The 16,804-nt window shown below is 52.2% G+C and overlaps 1 protein-coding gene across 1 annotated transcript; it reads right to left on the bottom strand.

Moving 5' to 3' along the window:
• Positions 1 to 355: 355 nt before the first annotated feature.
• On the bottom strand, positions 356 to 15,430 carry Pdk2 (pyruvate dehydrogenase kinase 2). Its single transcript, XM_070028328.1, has 11 exons — positions 15,196 to 15,430; positions 13,456 to 13,597; positions 6,278 to 6,349; positions 5,251 to 5,435; positions 3,982 to 4,071; positions 3,769 to 3,846; positions 2,982 to 3,058; positions 2,801 to 2,899; positions 2,567 to 2,674; positions 1,995 to 2,108; positions 356 to 1,425 (listed from the first exon to the last, which is right to left on the bottom strand). Exons 1-11 carry the CDS (start codon positions 15,311 to 15,313, stop codon positions 1,285 to 1,287), a joined length of 1,224 nt encoding a protein of 407 aa, XP_069884429.1. The 5' UTR covers positions 15,314 to 15,430; the 3' UTR covers positions 356 to 1,284.
• Between the last annotated feature and the right edge of the window lie 1,374 nt (positions 15,431 to 16,804).

The following is a 16,804-nucleotide window of genomic DNA, read 5'->3' as shown; positions in this document are numbered from 1 at the left end:
GACTCTTCTGTCTGCGCGGATTGAGGGGTGGGTCAGGAACCTGGAAACTAAGCCATGCCCTGAAGTGTACTGAAGCTCAGGCCTGTCACTGGGTCCTGGGCTTCCAGGTGTTCTGATGGTGTAGTCACATGGACAGATATTGAGCTAGACCAGTATCCTGAGTTCAGTATGTTGCTCATGGGTAGTGTGTGTGTGTGTGTGTGTGTGTGTGTGTGTGTGTGTGTGTGTGTGTGTGTGTGTGTGTGTGTGTGTGTGTGTGTGTGTGTGTGTGTGTGTGTGTGTGTGTGTGTGTGTGTGTGTGTGTGTGTGTGTGTGTGTGTGTGTCCCCTCCCCCAGCAATGCAGCCAGGCCTCAGTTCTCATTCCATCTCCTCTTTACTGTGGATGTCACTGTCACCATCATGGCCACTGGGAGGAGCACATGGCTTTAACCCCCTGTGTGCTGAGGGGAAAGGTGGGCAATCATGGTTTTAAAAAAAAAATGGCTATGTACAGAGAGTCCTAGAAAGAAAGCCACCCAAGCGCATGTGAGGCACAGTGGGGCTGGGGTCTAGAGCTCAGGCAGGACTGGGGGGCGTGTCCAGTGGGCAGATAAGGGTGTGCCTGAAAGGACATGCTGGGGAAGGGCTTGAGAGGCTTCACAAACATCGCCAAGGTCATTTGAAGGTCCACGGCTGGAGCAGGCAATCTCTGGTTCTTCCCTTTGGGGTGGGCTTTGAGTAGAAACCACTTCCCTTACCCCTGCCCCAACCCTAATGTCCAGGGTGGAGGGAAAGGCTGTAGAACCAGGTCCCAAACCAGGAGTCATGGATGCATCCCTGGCCCACAAAGTCCAAAGGCTTCTGAACCTTCCCAATACTGACAAAGGACCAGGGCCAGTGTGCCGTAAGGGATGGGGGCACAAGACAAGAGGGACAGCCACTTGGGGGGCCAGGACTGTGCAGGCAGTGAGGAGGACCAGGACTCCTGGCAGAAAAGTAACAGCACTGGTCTGAGAGGACTGTCGTGGGGAAGTGTCTCTGGGGCGCCCCCAGGGTGAAGCCATCTGCAGCCCACAGGCACTGCCACAGACAGGGTCCCAGGGAGACTGCCTAGGGGTCTCCTTGAAGACAGATTGGCACTTAGGGACCACCACAGACTGGTCACCTCAATGACTTCCACAGAGAGCTGGTGATCAGGGAAAACCACCCCTGATCCATACAGCCCTGGGGGATAGGCCGGATCACCCTGGTGGCTAGACCCAGAGAGAGCAGCTGTCCTCTTAGGTATGGGAGAGACGTGGCTCTTAGCTGACTCGGTATGTGGATGTGTTCTTGGGCTCTGTGCTGGGCACACACCAGTCGCCAGCTTCCTGGATGGTCTGGTAGTGACGCCAGGCAGACTTGTTGTATACAGGTAGACGTTCCACCGAGTCTGTGGACAGGGCCTGAAGAGTGCCATGGTCAGCCCTCCCATTTCCCGTGCCTTGCCCACGCCTCAGCAGACCAGCCTTTCCCAGATGGACTGGGCTGGGCTGGTGTCCACCCTCACATCCCACCCCAAGTCAGAGTCAGCTCACCCACTATTTAATGCTGGTTCAGTCACTAACCCAGGCCTGGAGACCTAAGAAAGGATCTGACTCCTGTCCTGCTTCTGCCCATCCAGAAAGCTGCTGTCTCAAAAGGGGAAGAAGGGAGGGAGGGAGGGGGAAGAGGCTGGGCTGTGACCTCATCAGGGTCACCATGGCCTTATTCTTTCAACTGAATGACAAGAACTCTCTGTGCCCTTTCCATCCAGGCCTAACATGGTCCAGAGTCCCCAAAAGAAGGGTCTTAATCACAGATCATGGACCCCTGCAATTCCCTATCACAGTATATATGTCTGGGCTGAGGTTTCACTGGTCAGGGAGCTATAGCTTTGCTCTAATGCTGGAATCAGGAGAAGATGGAGGGACGGCCAGGAACCTACCAGCAGTAAATCCCACCTCCAGTGGGCTCTGTGAGCAGGGGCCCTCACCTTAAGATAGATGACAGCGTCAGTCCCAAAGCCCTCCATGGAGAAGAGCTGTAGGTCTCCCTGGAAGTACTTGGCATAGAGGCGGGAAATGGGGAGCCCGTATCCAAAACCAGCCTATAGGGGGAAGGAAGGTAGGGTGACAAAGGGAAGGAACTGCAAAATGGATCCAGTGAGCAAAGGGTGCTGAGCAGGGCATGCCCAGGGCTGGGGAGCTAGTGTGGAAAAGGGACCCCTCTAAGGGAACATGGAGGTAACATGGAGGTAGGTGCAGGTAACATGGAGGCAGGGAGAGCTCTGCCCTGGTGGACCTGAGGCCTGGCCCTGCCTCCCGGCTGGGGGCAGGGCAAGCAGACAAAGAGGTGCCGGGAGAGACTCAGGGAAGGTGACAGCAAGGCAAACAGACAGATGGTTGGCAGGGAGGGGGGTCATGCACCTGCAGGGGAGAAATGAGAACAGGAAGCCCAGGTCAGGAGAGGGGATTGTTACCACACAGCTGTGCAAGGAGCAGCGTGCTTGGCGATAGGGAAGCCAAGCGGGAGCGTGTGTGTGGGGGCTAGAGGAAGCTGCCTCACCAGCGGGGTGCCCCCAGTGCCAGGCTGGGGGGTGGGTGCTGTGGAGTACATGTAACTGAAGAGCCGCTCAATCTTCCTCAAGGGGACACCCCCACCTCGGTCACTCATCTGGGGGAAAGGGGACATGTCAGGGGCCCTCAAAGCTTAGTTTTCCACCCTCTCCCCCAACTCTGACAACCCCCCCCCCCGATCTTCCCATGGTATTCCCCACTGGTAAGGCCAAGGGCCACATACTTTGATTGATAGATCTTCCTCACCCAAGGCCACCATAATCTTGATAGGAGGGAGAGTGAGGCTGGACTCGTGGCTTTCCACCGTGGCCCGCATGGCATTCTGGGGAAGAGAATGAGGCACAAGCTGACTGACAGACAAGCCCTAATGATGCTCCCACAAAGGGCCACCCTGCTCTCCTTACCTTAAAGAGTTCGAAGAGCATATGGTAGAGGTGGGAGGGGACGTAGACCATGTGAATGGGCTGGGTGGTATTGGCAGCTGTGGGAGTCAAGGCCAAGATGAGAAACTGTTGGCAAGTCACCTCATAACCTTATCCAGATGGGGACCCTTGTAGACCTTCCCCCTTCTTCTATTAGGAATGGACAGTTCTTCCTAAAGCTATACCTGAGCACATGGATGCCCAGCCAGAAACGAACCCCCCAGCTTCCTCTGCACTGGGGCAGCTGGTGACCCATGGAAGCCATGCGTTCAGTCCTGGTACAGCCTCCTTCCTTGCTCCAGCTGGAACCAAGGCCTAGGGGTGGGGCACCAGCTCTGCGGTTAGCCACCCAAAACCCACCAAAGCCACTAACGATTGGGCTTAGGGGATGCAGCCAAATTGATATCCTACTGATATCATCTCCTCCTGGTCTCTGTCTTCTTACTACTCCATTTTATTTTCTTCCTGTCACCATGTGTATTTATTTGTTCATTAGTTAAATACTCCATCCCCCAAACAGCTCAGCACCCAGAATGTAAGCTCAGTGAGAACAAGGACCTTGCCAGTCTTGTTTACATACAGTCTTGTTTCCAAATACTCCTTAGCTACAGAATGAGTAATAATACAGTAGTCTCTCCCTCTCCAGATAGAAGTCCACGACCTGACTCCCATCTTACCTGTTTTCTCATGTTCCCAACCTTCCGAGATGCACACACACACACACACACACACACACACGCACACGCACATGCATGTGTCACTTGCTCACCATTGACTTCTTGGATCTCCAGGTCAGGTGAGGCCATGTAATACTTGTCACACAGGAGCTTGGCCATGTCATAGGCATCTGACAAAAGATGGGGCCATTCAGCTGACTAAGCAGGCAGGCCTGTTGGCACTGATACTGGTTCTCACCAGGAGGTAAGAATGTCCAGGGGGCCATTGCCCCATCCACTGAGCTCTTGGGACTCTGTGGGCTCACCTTTCACCACTTCAGACACGTTGCAATTGGGGTCGATGCTGCCAATGTGTTTGGGGTGGGCAGGGTTGGTGCTGCCATCGAAGATGAGGGCTGTGGACAGAAGGCAAGGCTGCTAGCCAGGTCACATTCTCTTCCCAAGGCACCTCTTCACCTCCATCTTTAAGCTCTATAGGCTCAGATCCTAAAATGTCTTCCATCTTGCCCTCTGCCCCTGGTTCAGGCCATCTGGGGCTTTTGTAGCCTGACGTATTCTTTTTTTTTTTTTTTTGTCGGTCATGGGGCTTGAACTCTGGGCTTGGGCGCTGTCCCTGCGCTCTTTAGCCCAAGGCGAGCACTCTACCGCTTGAGCCACAGCACCACTTCCGGTTTTCTGGTGGTTTTATTGGAGATAAGAGTCTCTTGGAGTTTCCTGCTGGGCTGGCTTTGAACTGCAATCCTCAGATCTCAGCCTCCTGAGTAGCTAGGATTACAGGCGTGAGCCATAGGCACCCAGCTTGAAGCATTCTTTCCAGAGAGTTCTCCTCACATCATACCTTACAAGCTACATGGTGGTAATGGGGCCTGAACTCAGGGCCGCATGCTCTCATTTGCTCAAGGATGGCGCTCTACCACTTGAGCTACAACTCCATTTTCAGCTTCTTTCTGGTTAATAATGGGATATAAGAGTCTCATAAGCCAGGTGCTAGTGATTCACTCCTGTAATCTTAGCTACTCAGGAGGCTGAGACCTGAGGATCATGGTTCAATGCTAGCCCAGGCAGGAAAAGTTCATTAGCCTCTTATTTAAAAAAACAAAACAAAACAAAAACAAAAAACACCAGAAAACTGAAAGTAGAACTGTGACTCAAAGTGGTAGAGTGCTAGCCTTGAGCAAAAAGAGCTCAAGGATAGCGCCCAGGCCCCAAGTTCAAGCCCCATGAATGTCCAAAAAAAAGAGTCACACAAACTTTTCTTTGAACATGATCCTCAGATCTCAGCCTCTCGAGTAGCTTGGACTATAAGTGTGAGCCATCAGTGCCTGAAATATACTTAGCTTTGCTAAAACATTGTAAGACAATTTTCACCACCTTGCTTTTGAAAGCAATACAACTCAATAGTATACCTTTCTTTTTGGAGCCAGTAACTTTCTCAGTCCTTGAATGGTGCCTTAGGCCCCTGGACATGGTGGCTGACGTGTCCTGCTGTCCTGCCCCAGACAGAGGGGGGAGTTGCCCCTTCCCAGCTCCCATACCCATGGCTCCGAGTCCTCCCCCATATCCCACAAGCTCACTGTGCTGGTTGATGAGCATGCGGATGGAGATGCGGCTGAGGTAGAAGCGGTCCAGGAAGTACTGAATATTCTGGTTGGAGACGGGGTCATCGCCATAGGTGTCTTTGTACTCCAGCACACCTTGTGCCATTGTAGGTACCACGTCGTTGTGTCGGTTCCGGATTGTGACCAGGGCTTCAGTGAACCTATAGGAAGGGCAGACAGTTGCTCCCCCTGCCTTAGGGAAACCTTCAACTCTCCTCTTTTTTTGTTTTTGGTTGGTCATGGCACTTGAACTCTGGGCCTGGGCCTGGGAGCTGTCCCTGAGCTCTTTAGCTCAAGACTAGTATTCTACCTCAGTGCCACTTCTGGTATTTTGGTAGTTAATTAGAGATAAGAGTTTTATGGACATTTTCTGCCTGGGCTGGCTTTGAACCTCGATCCTCAGATCTCAGCCTCCTGAGTAGTTAGGATTATAGGCATGGGCCAAGGGTACCCACCCAGCTCTCTCCTCCACTTCTGACCTCCTCTCCCTCCCCAGGGCTACAGACATGCAATGTCCCCCCAACTCCCAGTTGGAGTTCTGGTCCTCTGAAGGGGTGGGGGCTCCCCAGGGTAAGGCCTGGCTTCCTGTCCGCCCAAATACCAAGTCTCTCATCACTCAGGACCCCTTGAAGCAGTCTAGTTCCATGCCCTGACTGGGAACCCCAGAAGGCAGGATTTTTTTTTTGTGCCAGTTCTAGGACTTGAACTCAGGACCTGAGCACTATCTCTGAGCTTTTGTGCTTAAGGCTAGCACTCTACCACTTGAGCCACAGCTCTATTTCCAGCTTTTGGATGGTTAATTAGAGATTAGAATCTCACCGACTTTCCTGCCCAGGCTGGATTTGAACCATGATCCTCATAGCTCAGCCTCCAGAGGAGCTAGGATTACAGGCATGAGCTGCCAGGAATGCCTGTAATCCTTCCACTCAGTTGGTATTCTGACCATGGGTCTGTGACCCCAGATGCCCCTGCCTTCCAGCCACCCATGGGGAAATTCACTCACTGGTTCAGGGTGCGGTGGTCCTCAGGATCCTTGTCCAGGAACTCCATGATGTCTAGCAGACTCTGGACGTACCTGTGTGCAAGGGACAGGAGGGGCCATAGCCTCAGTTGAGGCTGGACCTTCCTGGTCTCCTTTTCCTGTGGGACTATAGTGCTGGATCTGCTGACAAGCTGTGGCTCACAGTCCATCTGCACGTTTCCCTGACAACCCAGCGAGCTAGGCACAAAAACCTCTAATTCTCTGGCCTCCTTCAAAAGCCTCCACTTTGGAATCTTAGAATAGTAGTTTTAGCAGGGGCCTGGAGATATGCTCATCCATGAGGTCTTTTAGATCAGGAAACTGAGGTCCAGAGTGGACAGAGGAAAATGGACCAAGGGCTTTCAGTAAGGAAGGATGCAAATGTCTCCGAGCGCCTTCCCAGACAGATCCTAACACTTCTCCCACAGGCAGCTGATGATTCAGTGAGCATAGCTGGCAGACTAGCTGGTAGAGGGCTTTTCCTAGGACAACTGGTGCTTGGGTAGCTGAGGCTTAGAACTGATCTAGAGAATGTGTGTGTGTGTGTACACGCACGCGAGCGCGCACACGTGCACCAGTCTTGAGGTTTAAACTCAGGGCCCAGGTTCTATCCCTGAGGTTTTATGCACAAAAGCGTTCAAGTGCTCCTCCATGTGAGCCACAGTGTCACTTTTGACTTTCTGATGGTTAATTGGAGAGGAGGCTCACTTTTCTGCCTGGGCTAGCTTTTTTTCTTGTAAAAATGCTGTACTGAGGGGTTACAGTTACATGAGTAGAGTAATGAGCACATTTCATAGCGAGCATTGTTACCTCCTCCTTTATTTTCCCCCTACCATCACTTCCCTCCCCGCCTCCTCTGGGCTGGCTTTGAACTGTGATCCTCAGATCTCAGCCCCCTGGAGTAACTAGGATTATAGGCATGAGCCACCAGTGCCCAGCAGGGAATTGGATTTTATAATGGAGAGTCGGCTCAGCCAACTCTCTCCTTGGGAGGGACTGGGTCCCCACAAGTCTAGAGAAGCTCACTATTCACTTGACTCTTTTTCTGGGTAATTCACCACTCAGAGAAGAAAGGCAATATGCTGCCAGGCACACAGTGAGCAGCTGGGATCCAAGCCCTGGTATGTCTGACTTCAGGTCACACCATGAAGCCAAAGGCCTGACCATCTCCACTGGGCCTAATAGTGATCCTACCCCACGGACCAACAGCACTTTCCTGCTCTGCTCTGTGTTAACTGCTCCTAGTGTCACCTTCCGTCACCCATGCAGTGGGCACTGCTTACTTGCAGGCATTTTACAGATAGCGAAACAACATGCAGAGCTGGGCTTTTCTCGCCCAGGCCAAGGTAAGTCCATACCCCTTGCCACCTACCCACGCCCAGGATACAGCTTCTTGCTTATTTCATTCTTTTGTTATTGTTGTTGATTGTGGGGCTTGAACTTAGGGCCAGGGCACTGTCCCTTAGCTATTTCACTCAAGGCTAGTGGTCTGTCACTTGAACCATATCTCCACTTCTGGTTAATTAGAGATAAGAGTCTCATGGACTTTCCTGTTTGGGGCTGGCTTCAAACTGGGATCCTCAGATCTTAGCCTCCTGAATAGCTAAGATTACAAACATGAGCTCAACTAGTGACTTGATTCTTAGAGGGAGAGTAAACAGGAGAAAATGCTGTGAATGTTGAGCAACAGGTATAGAGAAAGGGGAACAGCCACTTGGAGGGTGGGGCTGGGTGACTCCTTCTCCACAACCCAGGGCAGCTAGGGCTGGAAGGGGTCAGAGCTAGGAGGTTGCGCCCCCCCTTCCCCCCCCCCCCCCCCCCGTGAGGAGTCAGCGATGGTGGGGGTGGGGCAAAGTCCCAGCACAAAGCTGAACTGTCCAGTGAACCTTCAAAGGCCGTAGTGAGGCCTGGTCACATGGTCACTGATACATAGCAAGGGGCAGCAGGATGCACTGACAAGGGCAATGCCCTCAGATCAGGGAGGTATGGGGGACAACAAACAGTAAGGCTGTGCCCACAGGGGTATGCCCCTGGAACAAAGAGGAGGATTTTCCAATAGGGCTGTTGGTCCTGGGCCTGCTCTGAGATTCACCAGGGGCCCGGCATGCCACATTACTCTCAGCTAGACCTGGGTCCTCCAGAGAGAAACACAAGGGACAGCGTCATGCAGGTTCCTGGCTACCAGGGCTAAGGAATGAGCTGAGTCTGAAAGCAAGGGACTGCTCCAAGCAGGGGTAGGCTCTGGGAAGGCCTGGCATCTGAGTGATTTGAGCAGTCTTTAACTGCCCTCCAGCATGCAATGCAGGCTGAAGGGGAGGGGCAAGTGGAAGGGGAAGGGAGAAGGGAGGGAAGGAACTCTGTGTGGAGGAGAGGTGTAAGTGTGAATGTGAGGAGGAAGGGCCACCAAATGTGTGCTAGTACCCACCCCTGCAGGGGGACAACAGTTTGCACCAGGCCATGACCATGTGACTTGCACCAAAGAAGGCAATGCTGTCCTGCAGCTGGGGCCCATCTGTAGAGATACGGCAGGAGAGGCAAGCTTGAGTTTGAGGTCTGGCTGGGCTGCTAACTCTCAAATGTAAAATGGGTTCATGGCGGAAGTGTTCCATGGAGTGGAGGGTGGAATTAAAGGAGACTCAGAGAGTGAATGCTCTTGGCTAGAGCTGACCGCTATCTTTGCTTCTGGGAGGCGGCCAGCCTGAGGGACTGGAAGATGGCCTGGCCTACCACTGTTGTGCTCCCAGCAAGGGCTGGCTGTGGCGGGCAGGTAGGAGTGCTGGTGCTCCACTGATAAGACTCAGGGTCTACACACTTGTCTGACAGGTGAAGGAGCCCGGTGAGAGATGGATGGATTTGCTGTCACTTGGTATCTCTTTTCTTCCTTCCTTCCTTTCTCTTTCTCTCTCTTTCCTTCCTTCCTTCTGTGCCAATCCTAGGGCTTGAACTCAGGGCCTGCGTGCTGTCCCTGAGCTGCTCTCTGCTCAAGGCTAGTGCTTTACTACTTGAGCCACAGTTCCACTACTGGCTTTTTTTGGTAGTTTATTGAGAGATAAGAGTTTCATGGACTTTCCTGCCTGAGCTGGCTTCTAACCTTGATCTTCAGACCTCAGCTTCTAATCTTGATCTTCCGATCTCAGCTTCCTGAGTAGCCAAGATTACAGGCATGAGCCAACAGCGCCGGCTTCTACTCTGTATCTCTTATGTAACCCTGGAAGCACTGGCAGTCCTCAGGTTCTCTTCCTCCCCTGAGGTTCCCAGCAATGCCAACTAATACCACCTCTGTAAGGGAGCCCTCTGTTCCCATGGGGATCTCTGTCTGCTTCCAGGGCCCAGCCTGCCTCCTATCCCTTCCAAAATGCAGCCTCCACATCCCACAAACAAAGCTTGAATCCCAACTCCACAACTCCCTAAGTGACTTCAGCCAAGTTTCTCTATTTCCCCAAACCCTGTTTCTCATCTAAGAAGCAGGGATGATGCCCAGGCCAGTTTGTAAGGGCTCTGGTGAAAGATGACACAGGTACCTGCACAGAAGAACAGTGCACCCAGATATGTTGCAAGTGGTCAGGTGGGTTTCATCGTCCTCATTGCTCACTGCCTCACGGCCTCTGAAACCTCCACATTATCTCTGGCCTGGAGACGCTATTGCCCAGACACATGGGGCCAAGCTAAGCTCAGAGACACCATGCTGCTGTCAAGGAGTATTGTCCAGTAAAATGCAAGTCAAAGCTTACAGCTTTGCCCCACCTTCCAATCACCTCCAGTGCCACTTTTTTTTTTTTTTTGTCAGTAATGGGGCTTAAACTCAGGGTTTGGGTGCTGTCCCTAAGCTCTTTCATTCAAGATGATCACTCTACCACTTTAAGCCACAGCTCCATTTTTTGTTTTCTGGTGATTAATTGTAGACAAGAGTCACATAGACAGGATTTCCCATCTGGGCTGGCTTTGAACCACAATCCTTAGATCTCAGCCTCCTAAGTAGTAGGATTAGGGGCCTGAGCCCCCACATGCCTGGCTAAGTGCTACTATCTTAAGTCTGTTCAGTTGCAATGGTTTATTGCACTAAAACCAGGAATTCTTCATTTACAGTGAATGTTCAGAAGCACCTCTTACCTGAGAGGCTGTACTGGTGTCGACCATGTTAGCTACTACACTACTGTAGCTGAACAGAGCTCTTCTGATTTAAAGGAGAACTTGGAAAACTCTTTTTTCTTTTTTTTTTTTTTTTTTTTTTTTTTTGTGGTGGTTGTGGGGCTTGAACTCTGGGCCTGAACACTGTCAGTCCCTCAGCATTTCAGCTCAATGCTAGCTCTCTACCACTTGAGCTACAGCGCCACTTCCGGTTTTCTGGTGGTTTATTGAAGATAAAAGTTTCACGGACTTTCCTGCCCAGGCTGGCTTTGAACCGCGATCCTCAGATCTCAGCCTCCTGAGCAGCTAGGATTACAGGCATGAGCCACCGGCGCCTGGCTGGAAAACTTTTTAGACTCAGGCTGATGGACCTCTTTCCAGGCCTGCTGCTTCTTGTGCTGTCACTGTCCACTGCCATCATCCTGACTAGATGGCTATTTCTCCTGAAGGAGTTCTGCACTCTCTTACAGACAACTGCTTTGTCCCCATCATGAAGTCCTTTCTGTTTCTGCTCTTCAGTCTCTCTTGCTGCTGCTGACACCCCTTGCTTCTGGAAATACTCTCAGTGGGCTTTCTCTTGAGTTTGTCAGCCTATTTTAGTAATCCTTTTGAACCAGCTCTTCTCTATTCCAAATCATGCACTGGGGAAATGTCCTCTCTTGTCTAACTTCTCTCCCTCCTGCTGTTACTTGACAGTAAATTACTTCCAAGCTTTGATGGAAGAATAAAGCAGACCAAGGTCTGGATTTTCAGGAAGGGATTCTTCAGAGCCCCAAGGGAGTCATGGCTGTCCAGAAGCACTTTGCCCTCTTCTTGCATCTCTGGCTGTTTCAGGAACACAATGTCCAAGAAAACCCCAAAAAGCCAAGTCCTGGATTCAGGGACCAGTTGGACAGGCAGCCAGGCTAGTCAGCTGGACAGAGTAAAGTGCTAGGAAGAACAGATGGCACCTTCTGTCACCTCCCCACACTCCCCCATCTGTGGTGGGATGTGCTGGTTGGCTTTGAGGTTCTGGGCCATCTAGGGGTAGGGCACAGTAAGAGGTGACCTGGTTGCAGTACGTGAGAATCAGACTCTGCTCTATGTCCCTCCACCGCGCCTTCATAACTTCTACTTAGGGTATAATCAATACCCACAAAGTAAAGCTCTGACAAGTCTGCAGAGCTCTTCCTAGCTTGGAGTTGCCTAGGTTCCGCTGTATGTCCACTTCAACTCACCCACAGATTCCTTCTTGCCTTCCTTTCTGCCTGAACTCTGGGCCTGAGCGCTGTCCCTCAGCTCTTCAGCTCAAGGCTAGTGCTCTATCACTAGAGCCACAGCCCCACTTTCAGCTTTTTCTGCTTATGTGGTGCTGAGGAATCGAATCCAGGGCCTTATGCATGTGAGGCAAGCACTCTACCACTAAGCCACCTTCCCAGACACCCCCCGACTTTTTTAATGTAAGGTCTCACCATGTAGTCCAGGCTAGTCTTGAACTTGCCATCCTCTTGCCTCTACTTTCCAAGTGCTGGGATTACAGCTATGCACCACCACACCTAGCTCCTTACAACTTCAGATTCAACCAACTGTGCTCAGTTCGATTATGAAGATAACCACAGGCATTTTCTTCTATGTTTTTATGCTTTCCAAGTGTCAAAATAAACATATAACCCTTCTGCAATGGAGGGAGACACTCAATATTACTTTTCAATAATACCTTGAGCTGAGCACTGTTGGCTCACACCTGTCACCCTAGCTAAACAGAAGGCTAAGATATGAAGACTGGGGTTCAAAGCCAGCCCAGGTAGGAAAGTCTGAGAGACTCTAAAAAGCCAGACGTAGAGCTGTGTCTCAAGTGGTAGAGTGCCAGCCTTGAGCTTTAAAAAAAGCTCAGGGGGCTGGGAAGATGGCTCAGTGGTAGAGCGCTTGCCTTGCATGCCTGAGGCCCTGGGTTTGATTCCTCAGCACCACATAAGCAAAAAGAAAAAAGCTGGAAGTGGCGCTGTGGCTCATGTGGTAGAGTGCTAGCCTTGAGCTGAAGAGCTGAGGGACAGCACCCAGGCCCAGAGTTCAGGCCCCACGACCGGACCCTCCACCCCCCCCAAAAAAAAAGCTCAGGGACAGTTCCCAGGCCCTGAGTTCAAGCCCTAGTATTTGTGCCTATACACACACACACACACACATACACACACACACACACACACACACACACACTAAAAATACTTTGATTCTTCATTTAAATAAAACTAACTCTTCAGCACTCTCTCCTCCCACTGTCTACATTGCACTTTGTCAGTCTTGTCTTGGCAGGAATTTTATTTTCCTCCGAGATATTGTGGGCTTCTTGTGAGCAGCAGCTGCTGTTTTCTCAGATGCAGACTGGTGCTGGGTTCCAAGGTTTGACCTGAGTTTCTGGATCCATTTCATGCTGTATTTCCTGAACCAGGAGCCATGAAAGCTCACAGATGAACAGTCAGTGGTGTGCCCAGTGGCAAGGCACACCTTTGTTTATGCTTCATGTGACAGGCCATTGGCTACCAGTACCTAGTTGCTCAGCCCAGCACAGAGCTGTGAGTGAGCAGGTTTCTTCCTGCCCCTGTGGCTACCTATAATAAACTCTGGTCTTTGCCCTCTAAAGTTCACTGGGAAGGGACTAAGCTGGTGGACACAATGTTTTCCAAAACAGCCAAACAGCTAGCTTGGATGATATCATTTGTTCTAAGATTAGTTTCTTGTTTCTCTGTTTCCTCAGATATGACTCTGAGTAGATACTACCTGTCAGGGACTGGAGTTGCAGGACCAGGTGAGTGGCCAGCATGGACATTAGCATGATTTAATTGTGGCTGTGAAAACAGCCACATGACTTCCTGGGTTCCTGGAGAAAGGAGGATGGTGAGACCCAGACACTCCCACAGATACAGACTGAGAGCCCGACTTTTGTCCCTGTTCAGGCCTAGGATTCCCTGGGAAAGTCCCCAGCATCCAAGAGCCCCCATGCCTCCCTTTTGTCCCATGCCTGGGGACACAGGTGATGGCATGGAAGGGGGTCCTACCAGCTCTGTACCAGCTGCACTGAGGGTGTGCCCAGAACCCGGTCAGGAAGCAGGTTGATCTCTTTCATGATGTTAGCCAAGCGTACGGGCAGCTCCTGCCGGAGGAAGGTGAATGAAGTTTTCTCACAAGCATTGCTGGACCCTGGTGAAAAAGAGAAATGGATGAACCCACAACTGCGCATGGGAACAGCAGGACTGCCCAGAGTTGGTAAGGCTGCACTGACCAAGAAGTCAAGGAGCGAGTAACCTTCCAGGTACCTAGCAAAACAGCTCTCCTAATCTTGTAATGCTTAAGCCTCTCTCACAGCCCACTAATCACTTCAGGGGTGACATTCCCTACCTACCTGTAGCTGAACCTCCATTTGCCTTTAACCACGGTGGGCAGGGCCCATTTGGAGCTGCTGCTGCCTAAAACACCTCACTTTTCTTCCCATCAGGCACTCCCTCTGAGGGAATGACCCACGGGGACAGAGGCCCCCGAGACATCTGTCCTTCCTCAGGCTGCACCAAGTTGATGGGAGCTAGGCCTAGACTCTCACAGCTGCAGGTCCCACACTGGCCGTGGCCCAGGTCACCTCACCCAGGATGGTGATGAAAAGGGGGTAGAAAAATGATGGCAACTTGGAGGCAGAAAGGATACCCAGGTTTTGGCCTGGTCCCTGTTTGCTTCTAACTCCATCATTTTATGATTAAGTCCTTTGCACCTAGGGTCCAGTATGGGCTAGACAACTTGTGAAGCAAAGAAGCTTTTCTTCATAGGTGAAGTCTCTGTGTCAAATAGGGCATGTGGAGGGGTACATATCATGGGAAACAGGTGTCCTGTCCTGTCCTGGCTGCCACTTCTCTGCTCATTCCCATCAGTGACAAAGCTGTAACCTAAGCCAATGCTATCTACCCAACTCTTAAGATCTGGACCGACTCCCAATCCCAGTTGGCACGATGAAAATGCCATGTCGAGAGATAGGGCCCATACCACTGTATCAGTCACCATGGCCTTCCTCCTGCCCCAGAACCACCCTTAGAACTATGGTTAGCAGGCGATCCTGACCCAGAAATCAAGGGGCAGCCAAGGGAGGGTGCAAGTGGCCTGACTACCTCATGGTAACTTGGTTCTCTGCCCGGCTCAGGACAGGCTGCCAGACTAGAATGGATTTGATCTTCAAGTGTCCTTGCCCACTGCTGGGACAGCTGCAGTGGCTGGAGGTACACTAACTGGTTAGGGAGGACTTCTGGTGGGCATCTGAAAGAGTGCCCCTCGCCCAGCTGTTGGGAGATGTCTCTGCTGCTCTGACCCTTCATGCCCAGCCCAGGTCTCCCTCCAGATGGCTGTAACAGTCAACCTGCTTTGTCACTCACATTGATAGTTCCCTAATTTCTCTCTATCCTCCACACTTGGCGCCAGGACAACCCCCATATTCAGGGCATTGATGGGTCCAGACTCCCTCTCTGCCCCACCATGCAGCCCTCCCACCCCTTACAGTCACAGTCTCCTCGCAAAGCCCAGGGAGGGGGAACCGTGACCCCTCCTCTTCAGGCCCCCCCCACTCCCACTAACAGTCTGGGGGACAGCGTCTCTTGCCGGGGTACAATTAACTCTTTAAGGACGGGGCCCAGTCTGCCTCACCGTTAACCCCTTCCTGACTGTACCCTGATACTCAAGGCCTCTCGTCTCCTCGGCGTTAACCCCTCATTGCCGGGACCCCCTCTTCCGTGCCCCGCGGCCCCTCGCCCCCTCCGTACCGAAGTCCAGGAACTGCTTCATGGACAGTGGGGACGGGGAGAACTTGCTGAAGTGCTCGATGTACTTGGGCGCCCCTGCCAGGGACGCATTCTTCAGCAGCGCCCGGACCCAGCGCATGGTGGCGGCGGCGACGCCCGCGGTCGGGGCTTGGATCGGGCTGCGGAATCCCCTGGTCCCCGGGTCCCCCGAGCAAGCGGCACTGGCGCTCGGCTCGGTCCCGCCCGGCCCAAGCACAGGGGTTCGGTCACCACCTCCCTCCTCCTGCCCTGGAGGCGCCTCCAAAGCTCAGCCAATCGGCTCGCCGCGGCGCCCCGACGTCTCCAATGGCTGCGCACAAACAACTCCGGGAGAACCAATAGCCTTGCGTCTCGGCACGTGGCTTCCCTCTTGGCCCGCCCCCTTAACCCAGTCAGTGCGGGCGGCGGCCTGTTGTTTTCCGAGAGCTAGAGCAGGCCCCGCCCCCGTCCGCCCACTCCCCGCCCTGGCCGGGGCCGCGGGGGGGGGGGGGGGGAGCGGAGGCGGGCGGAGGCGGGAGGGGGGCGGAAACAAGAGCCCTGAGTTAACACCTTGCTCCCTGGAGGCCCGACGCTTGGTCTTCTATTCGGGTCTTCCCCCCTCCCCGCCTCCTTCCCTGGCCAGCTCTTGACCCATCCTTCCTAGACCTGTCTAGGTGCTTTCCTTCCCAGGTGATTTCCTTTCCTCCCTAAAAGTACCCATGTCACCTTGTCCTGATCCACCTGCACACGGGCTTCGCAATCGGCAACTGTCCCAGACTGAGGTTGGCAAAACTAGGATACAAGCCCAATAATATCCGACTAATCTGTCCTATATACTTGCAACCCAGTGATTTCCATAATTAACCAAGTAGCTCAGAAATAGGTGGCGTCTTGCTTTTCCAGGTGTAAAACCACCCAGGGTTGATCTTAGGGGTATCATTCAGTTGGCTGAGCGTTTGTCTTGTCTAGTGTGCTGGATGGAAGCCCCAAGCAGTGGAAACCCAACAAACGCCCAGAGTCAAAGTAGTAGCAGTGGAAGTTAGTCGATGCTAATTTTAGAAACACTATCCGTTTATTATCATGTAGCTTATTTGACTGAAAATAAAGCCTGGGGCAACCTGCACGCGACCTTGGCCGCACTGATTCCTGGGCAGGCCGAGAGACATCCGGAGCTGGGGACCCAGCAGACCTCCCTTTCCGGAAGGTCCGCCCCTTTGAGAGAAACGTCGTGTGCCCTCTGGTGGCAGGGTGTGGTCTGGGCCTAGGGCTTGACTCTGAGCCATCTTTGAAGATTTCAGTTCTTGGCACATACTAACCAGGTACCTAAATTGTGTGAGGCTTTGTGCTGAGATCAGGAAACCCAGATCAAGATGTGGCCTTTTCTACGAATCATTTGACGTCTCAATTTGGGAGATAACTGTGTAAGTATTGAGTTATAACAATGCAATTATAGCTAACACAGAAAGAGGCTTCACAAATAGGTAGAATAATGATCTGTATGCCAGGCACTGTTTGCATTATCTTCAATTTTGTGTGTGTGTGTGTGTGTGTGTGTGTGTTCCAGTACTGATGCTTGAATTCAGGGCCTCTCACCTTTGTTTGACTTTTGCAC

Source organism: Dipodomys merriami, unplaced genomic scaffold, assembly GCF_024711535.1.
Source record: "Dipodomys merriami isolate MVZ:Mamm:240054 unplaced genomic scaffold, mDipMer1.0.p SCAF_19, whole genome shotgun sequence".
NCBI lineage: Eukaryota > Metazoa > Chordata > Mammalia > Rodentia > Heteromyidae > Dipodomys > Dipodomys merriami.
Note: the sequence above shows the minus strand (reverse complement) of the source record. Positions and strands in the feature narration are given on the sequence as shown.

Excerpts from the sequence above, each read along its gene's own strand:
- Pdk2 (XM_070028328.1), bottom strand. The coding sequence starts at position 15,313 with ATGCGCTGGGTCCGGGCGCTGCTGAAGAATGCGTCCCTGGCAGGGGCG. Across the intron at positions 13,598-15,195 it reads GAAGCAGTTCCTGGACTTCG|GGTCCAGCAATGCTTGTGAG; the intron begins GTACGGAGGGGG and ends CTTTTTCACCAG. Across the intron at positions 4,072-5,250 it reads CATGCTCATCAACCAGCACA|CCCTCATCTTCGATGGCAGC; the intron begins GTGAGCTTGTGG and ends TTCTGTCCACAG.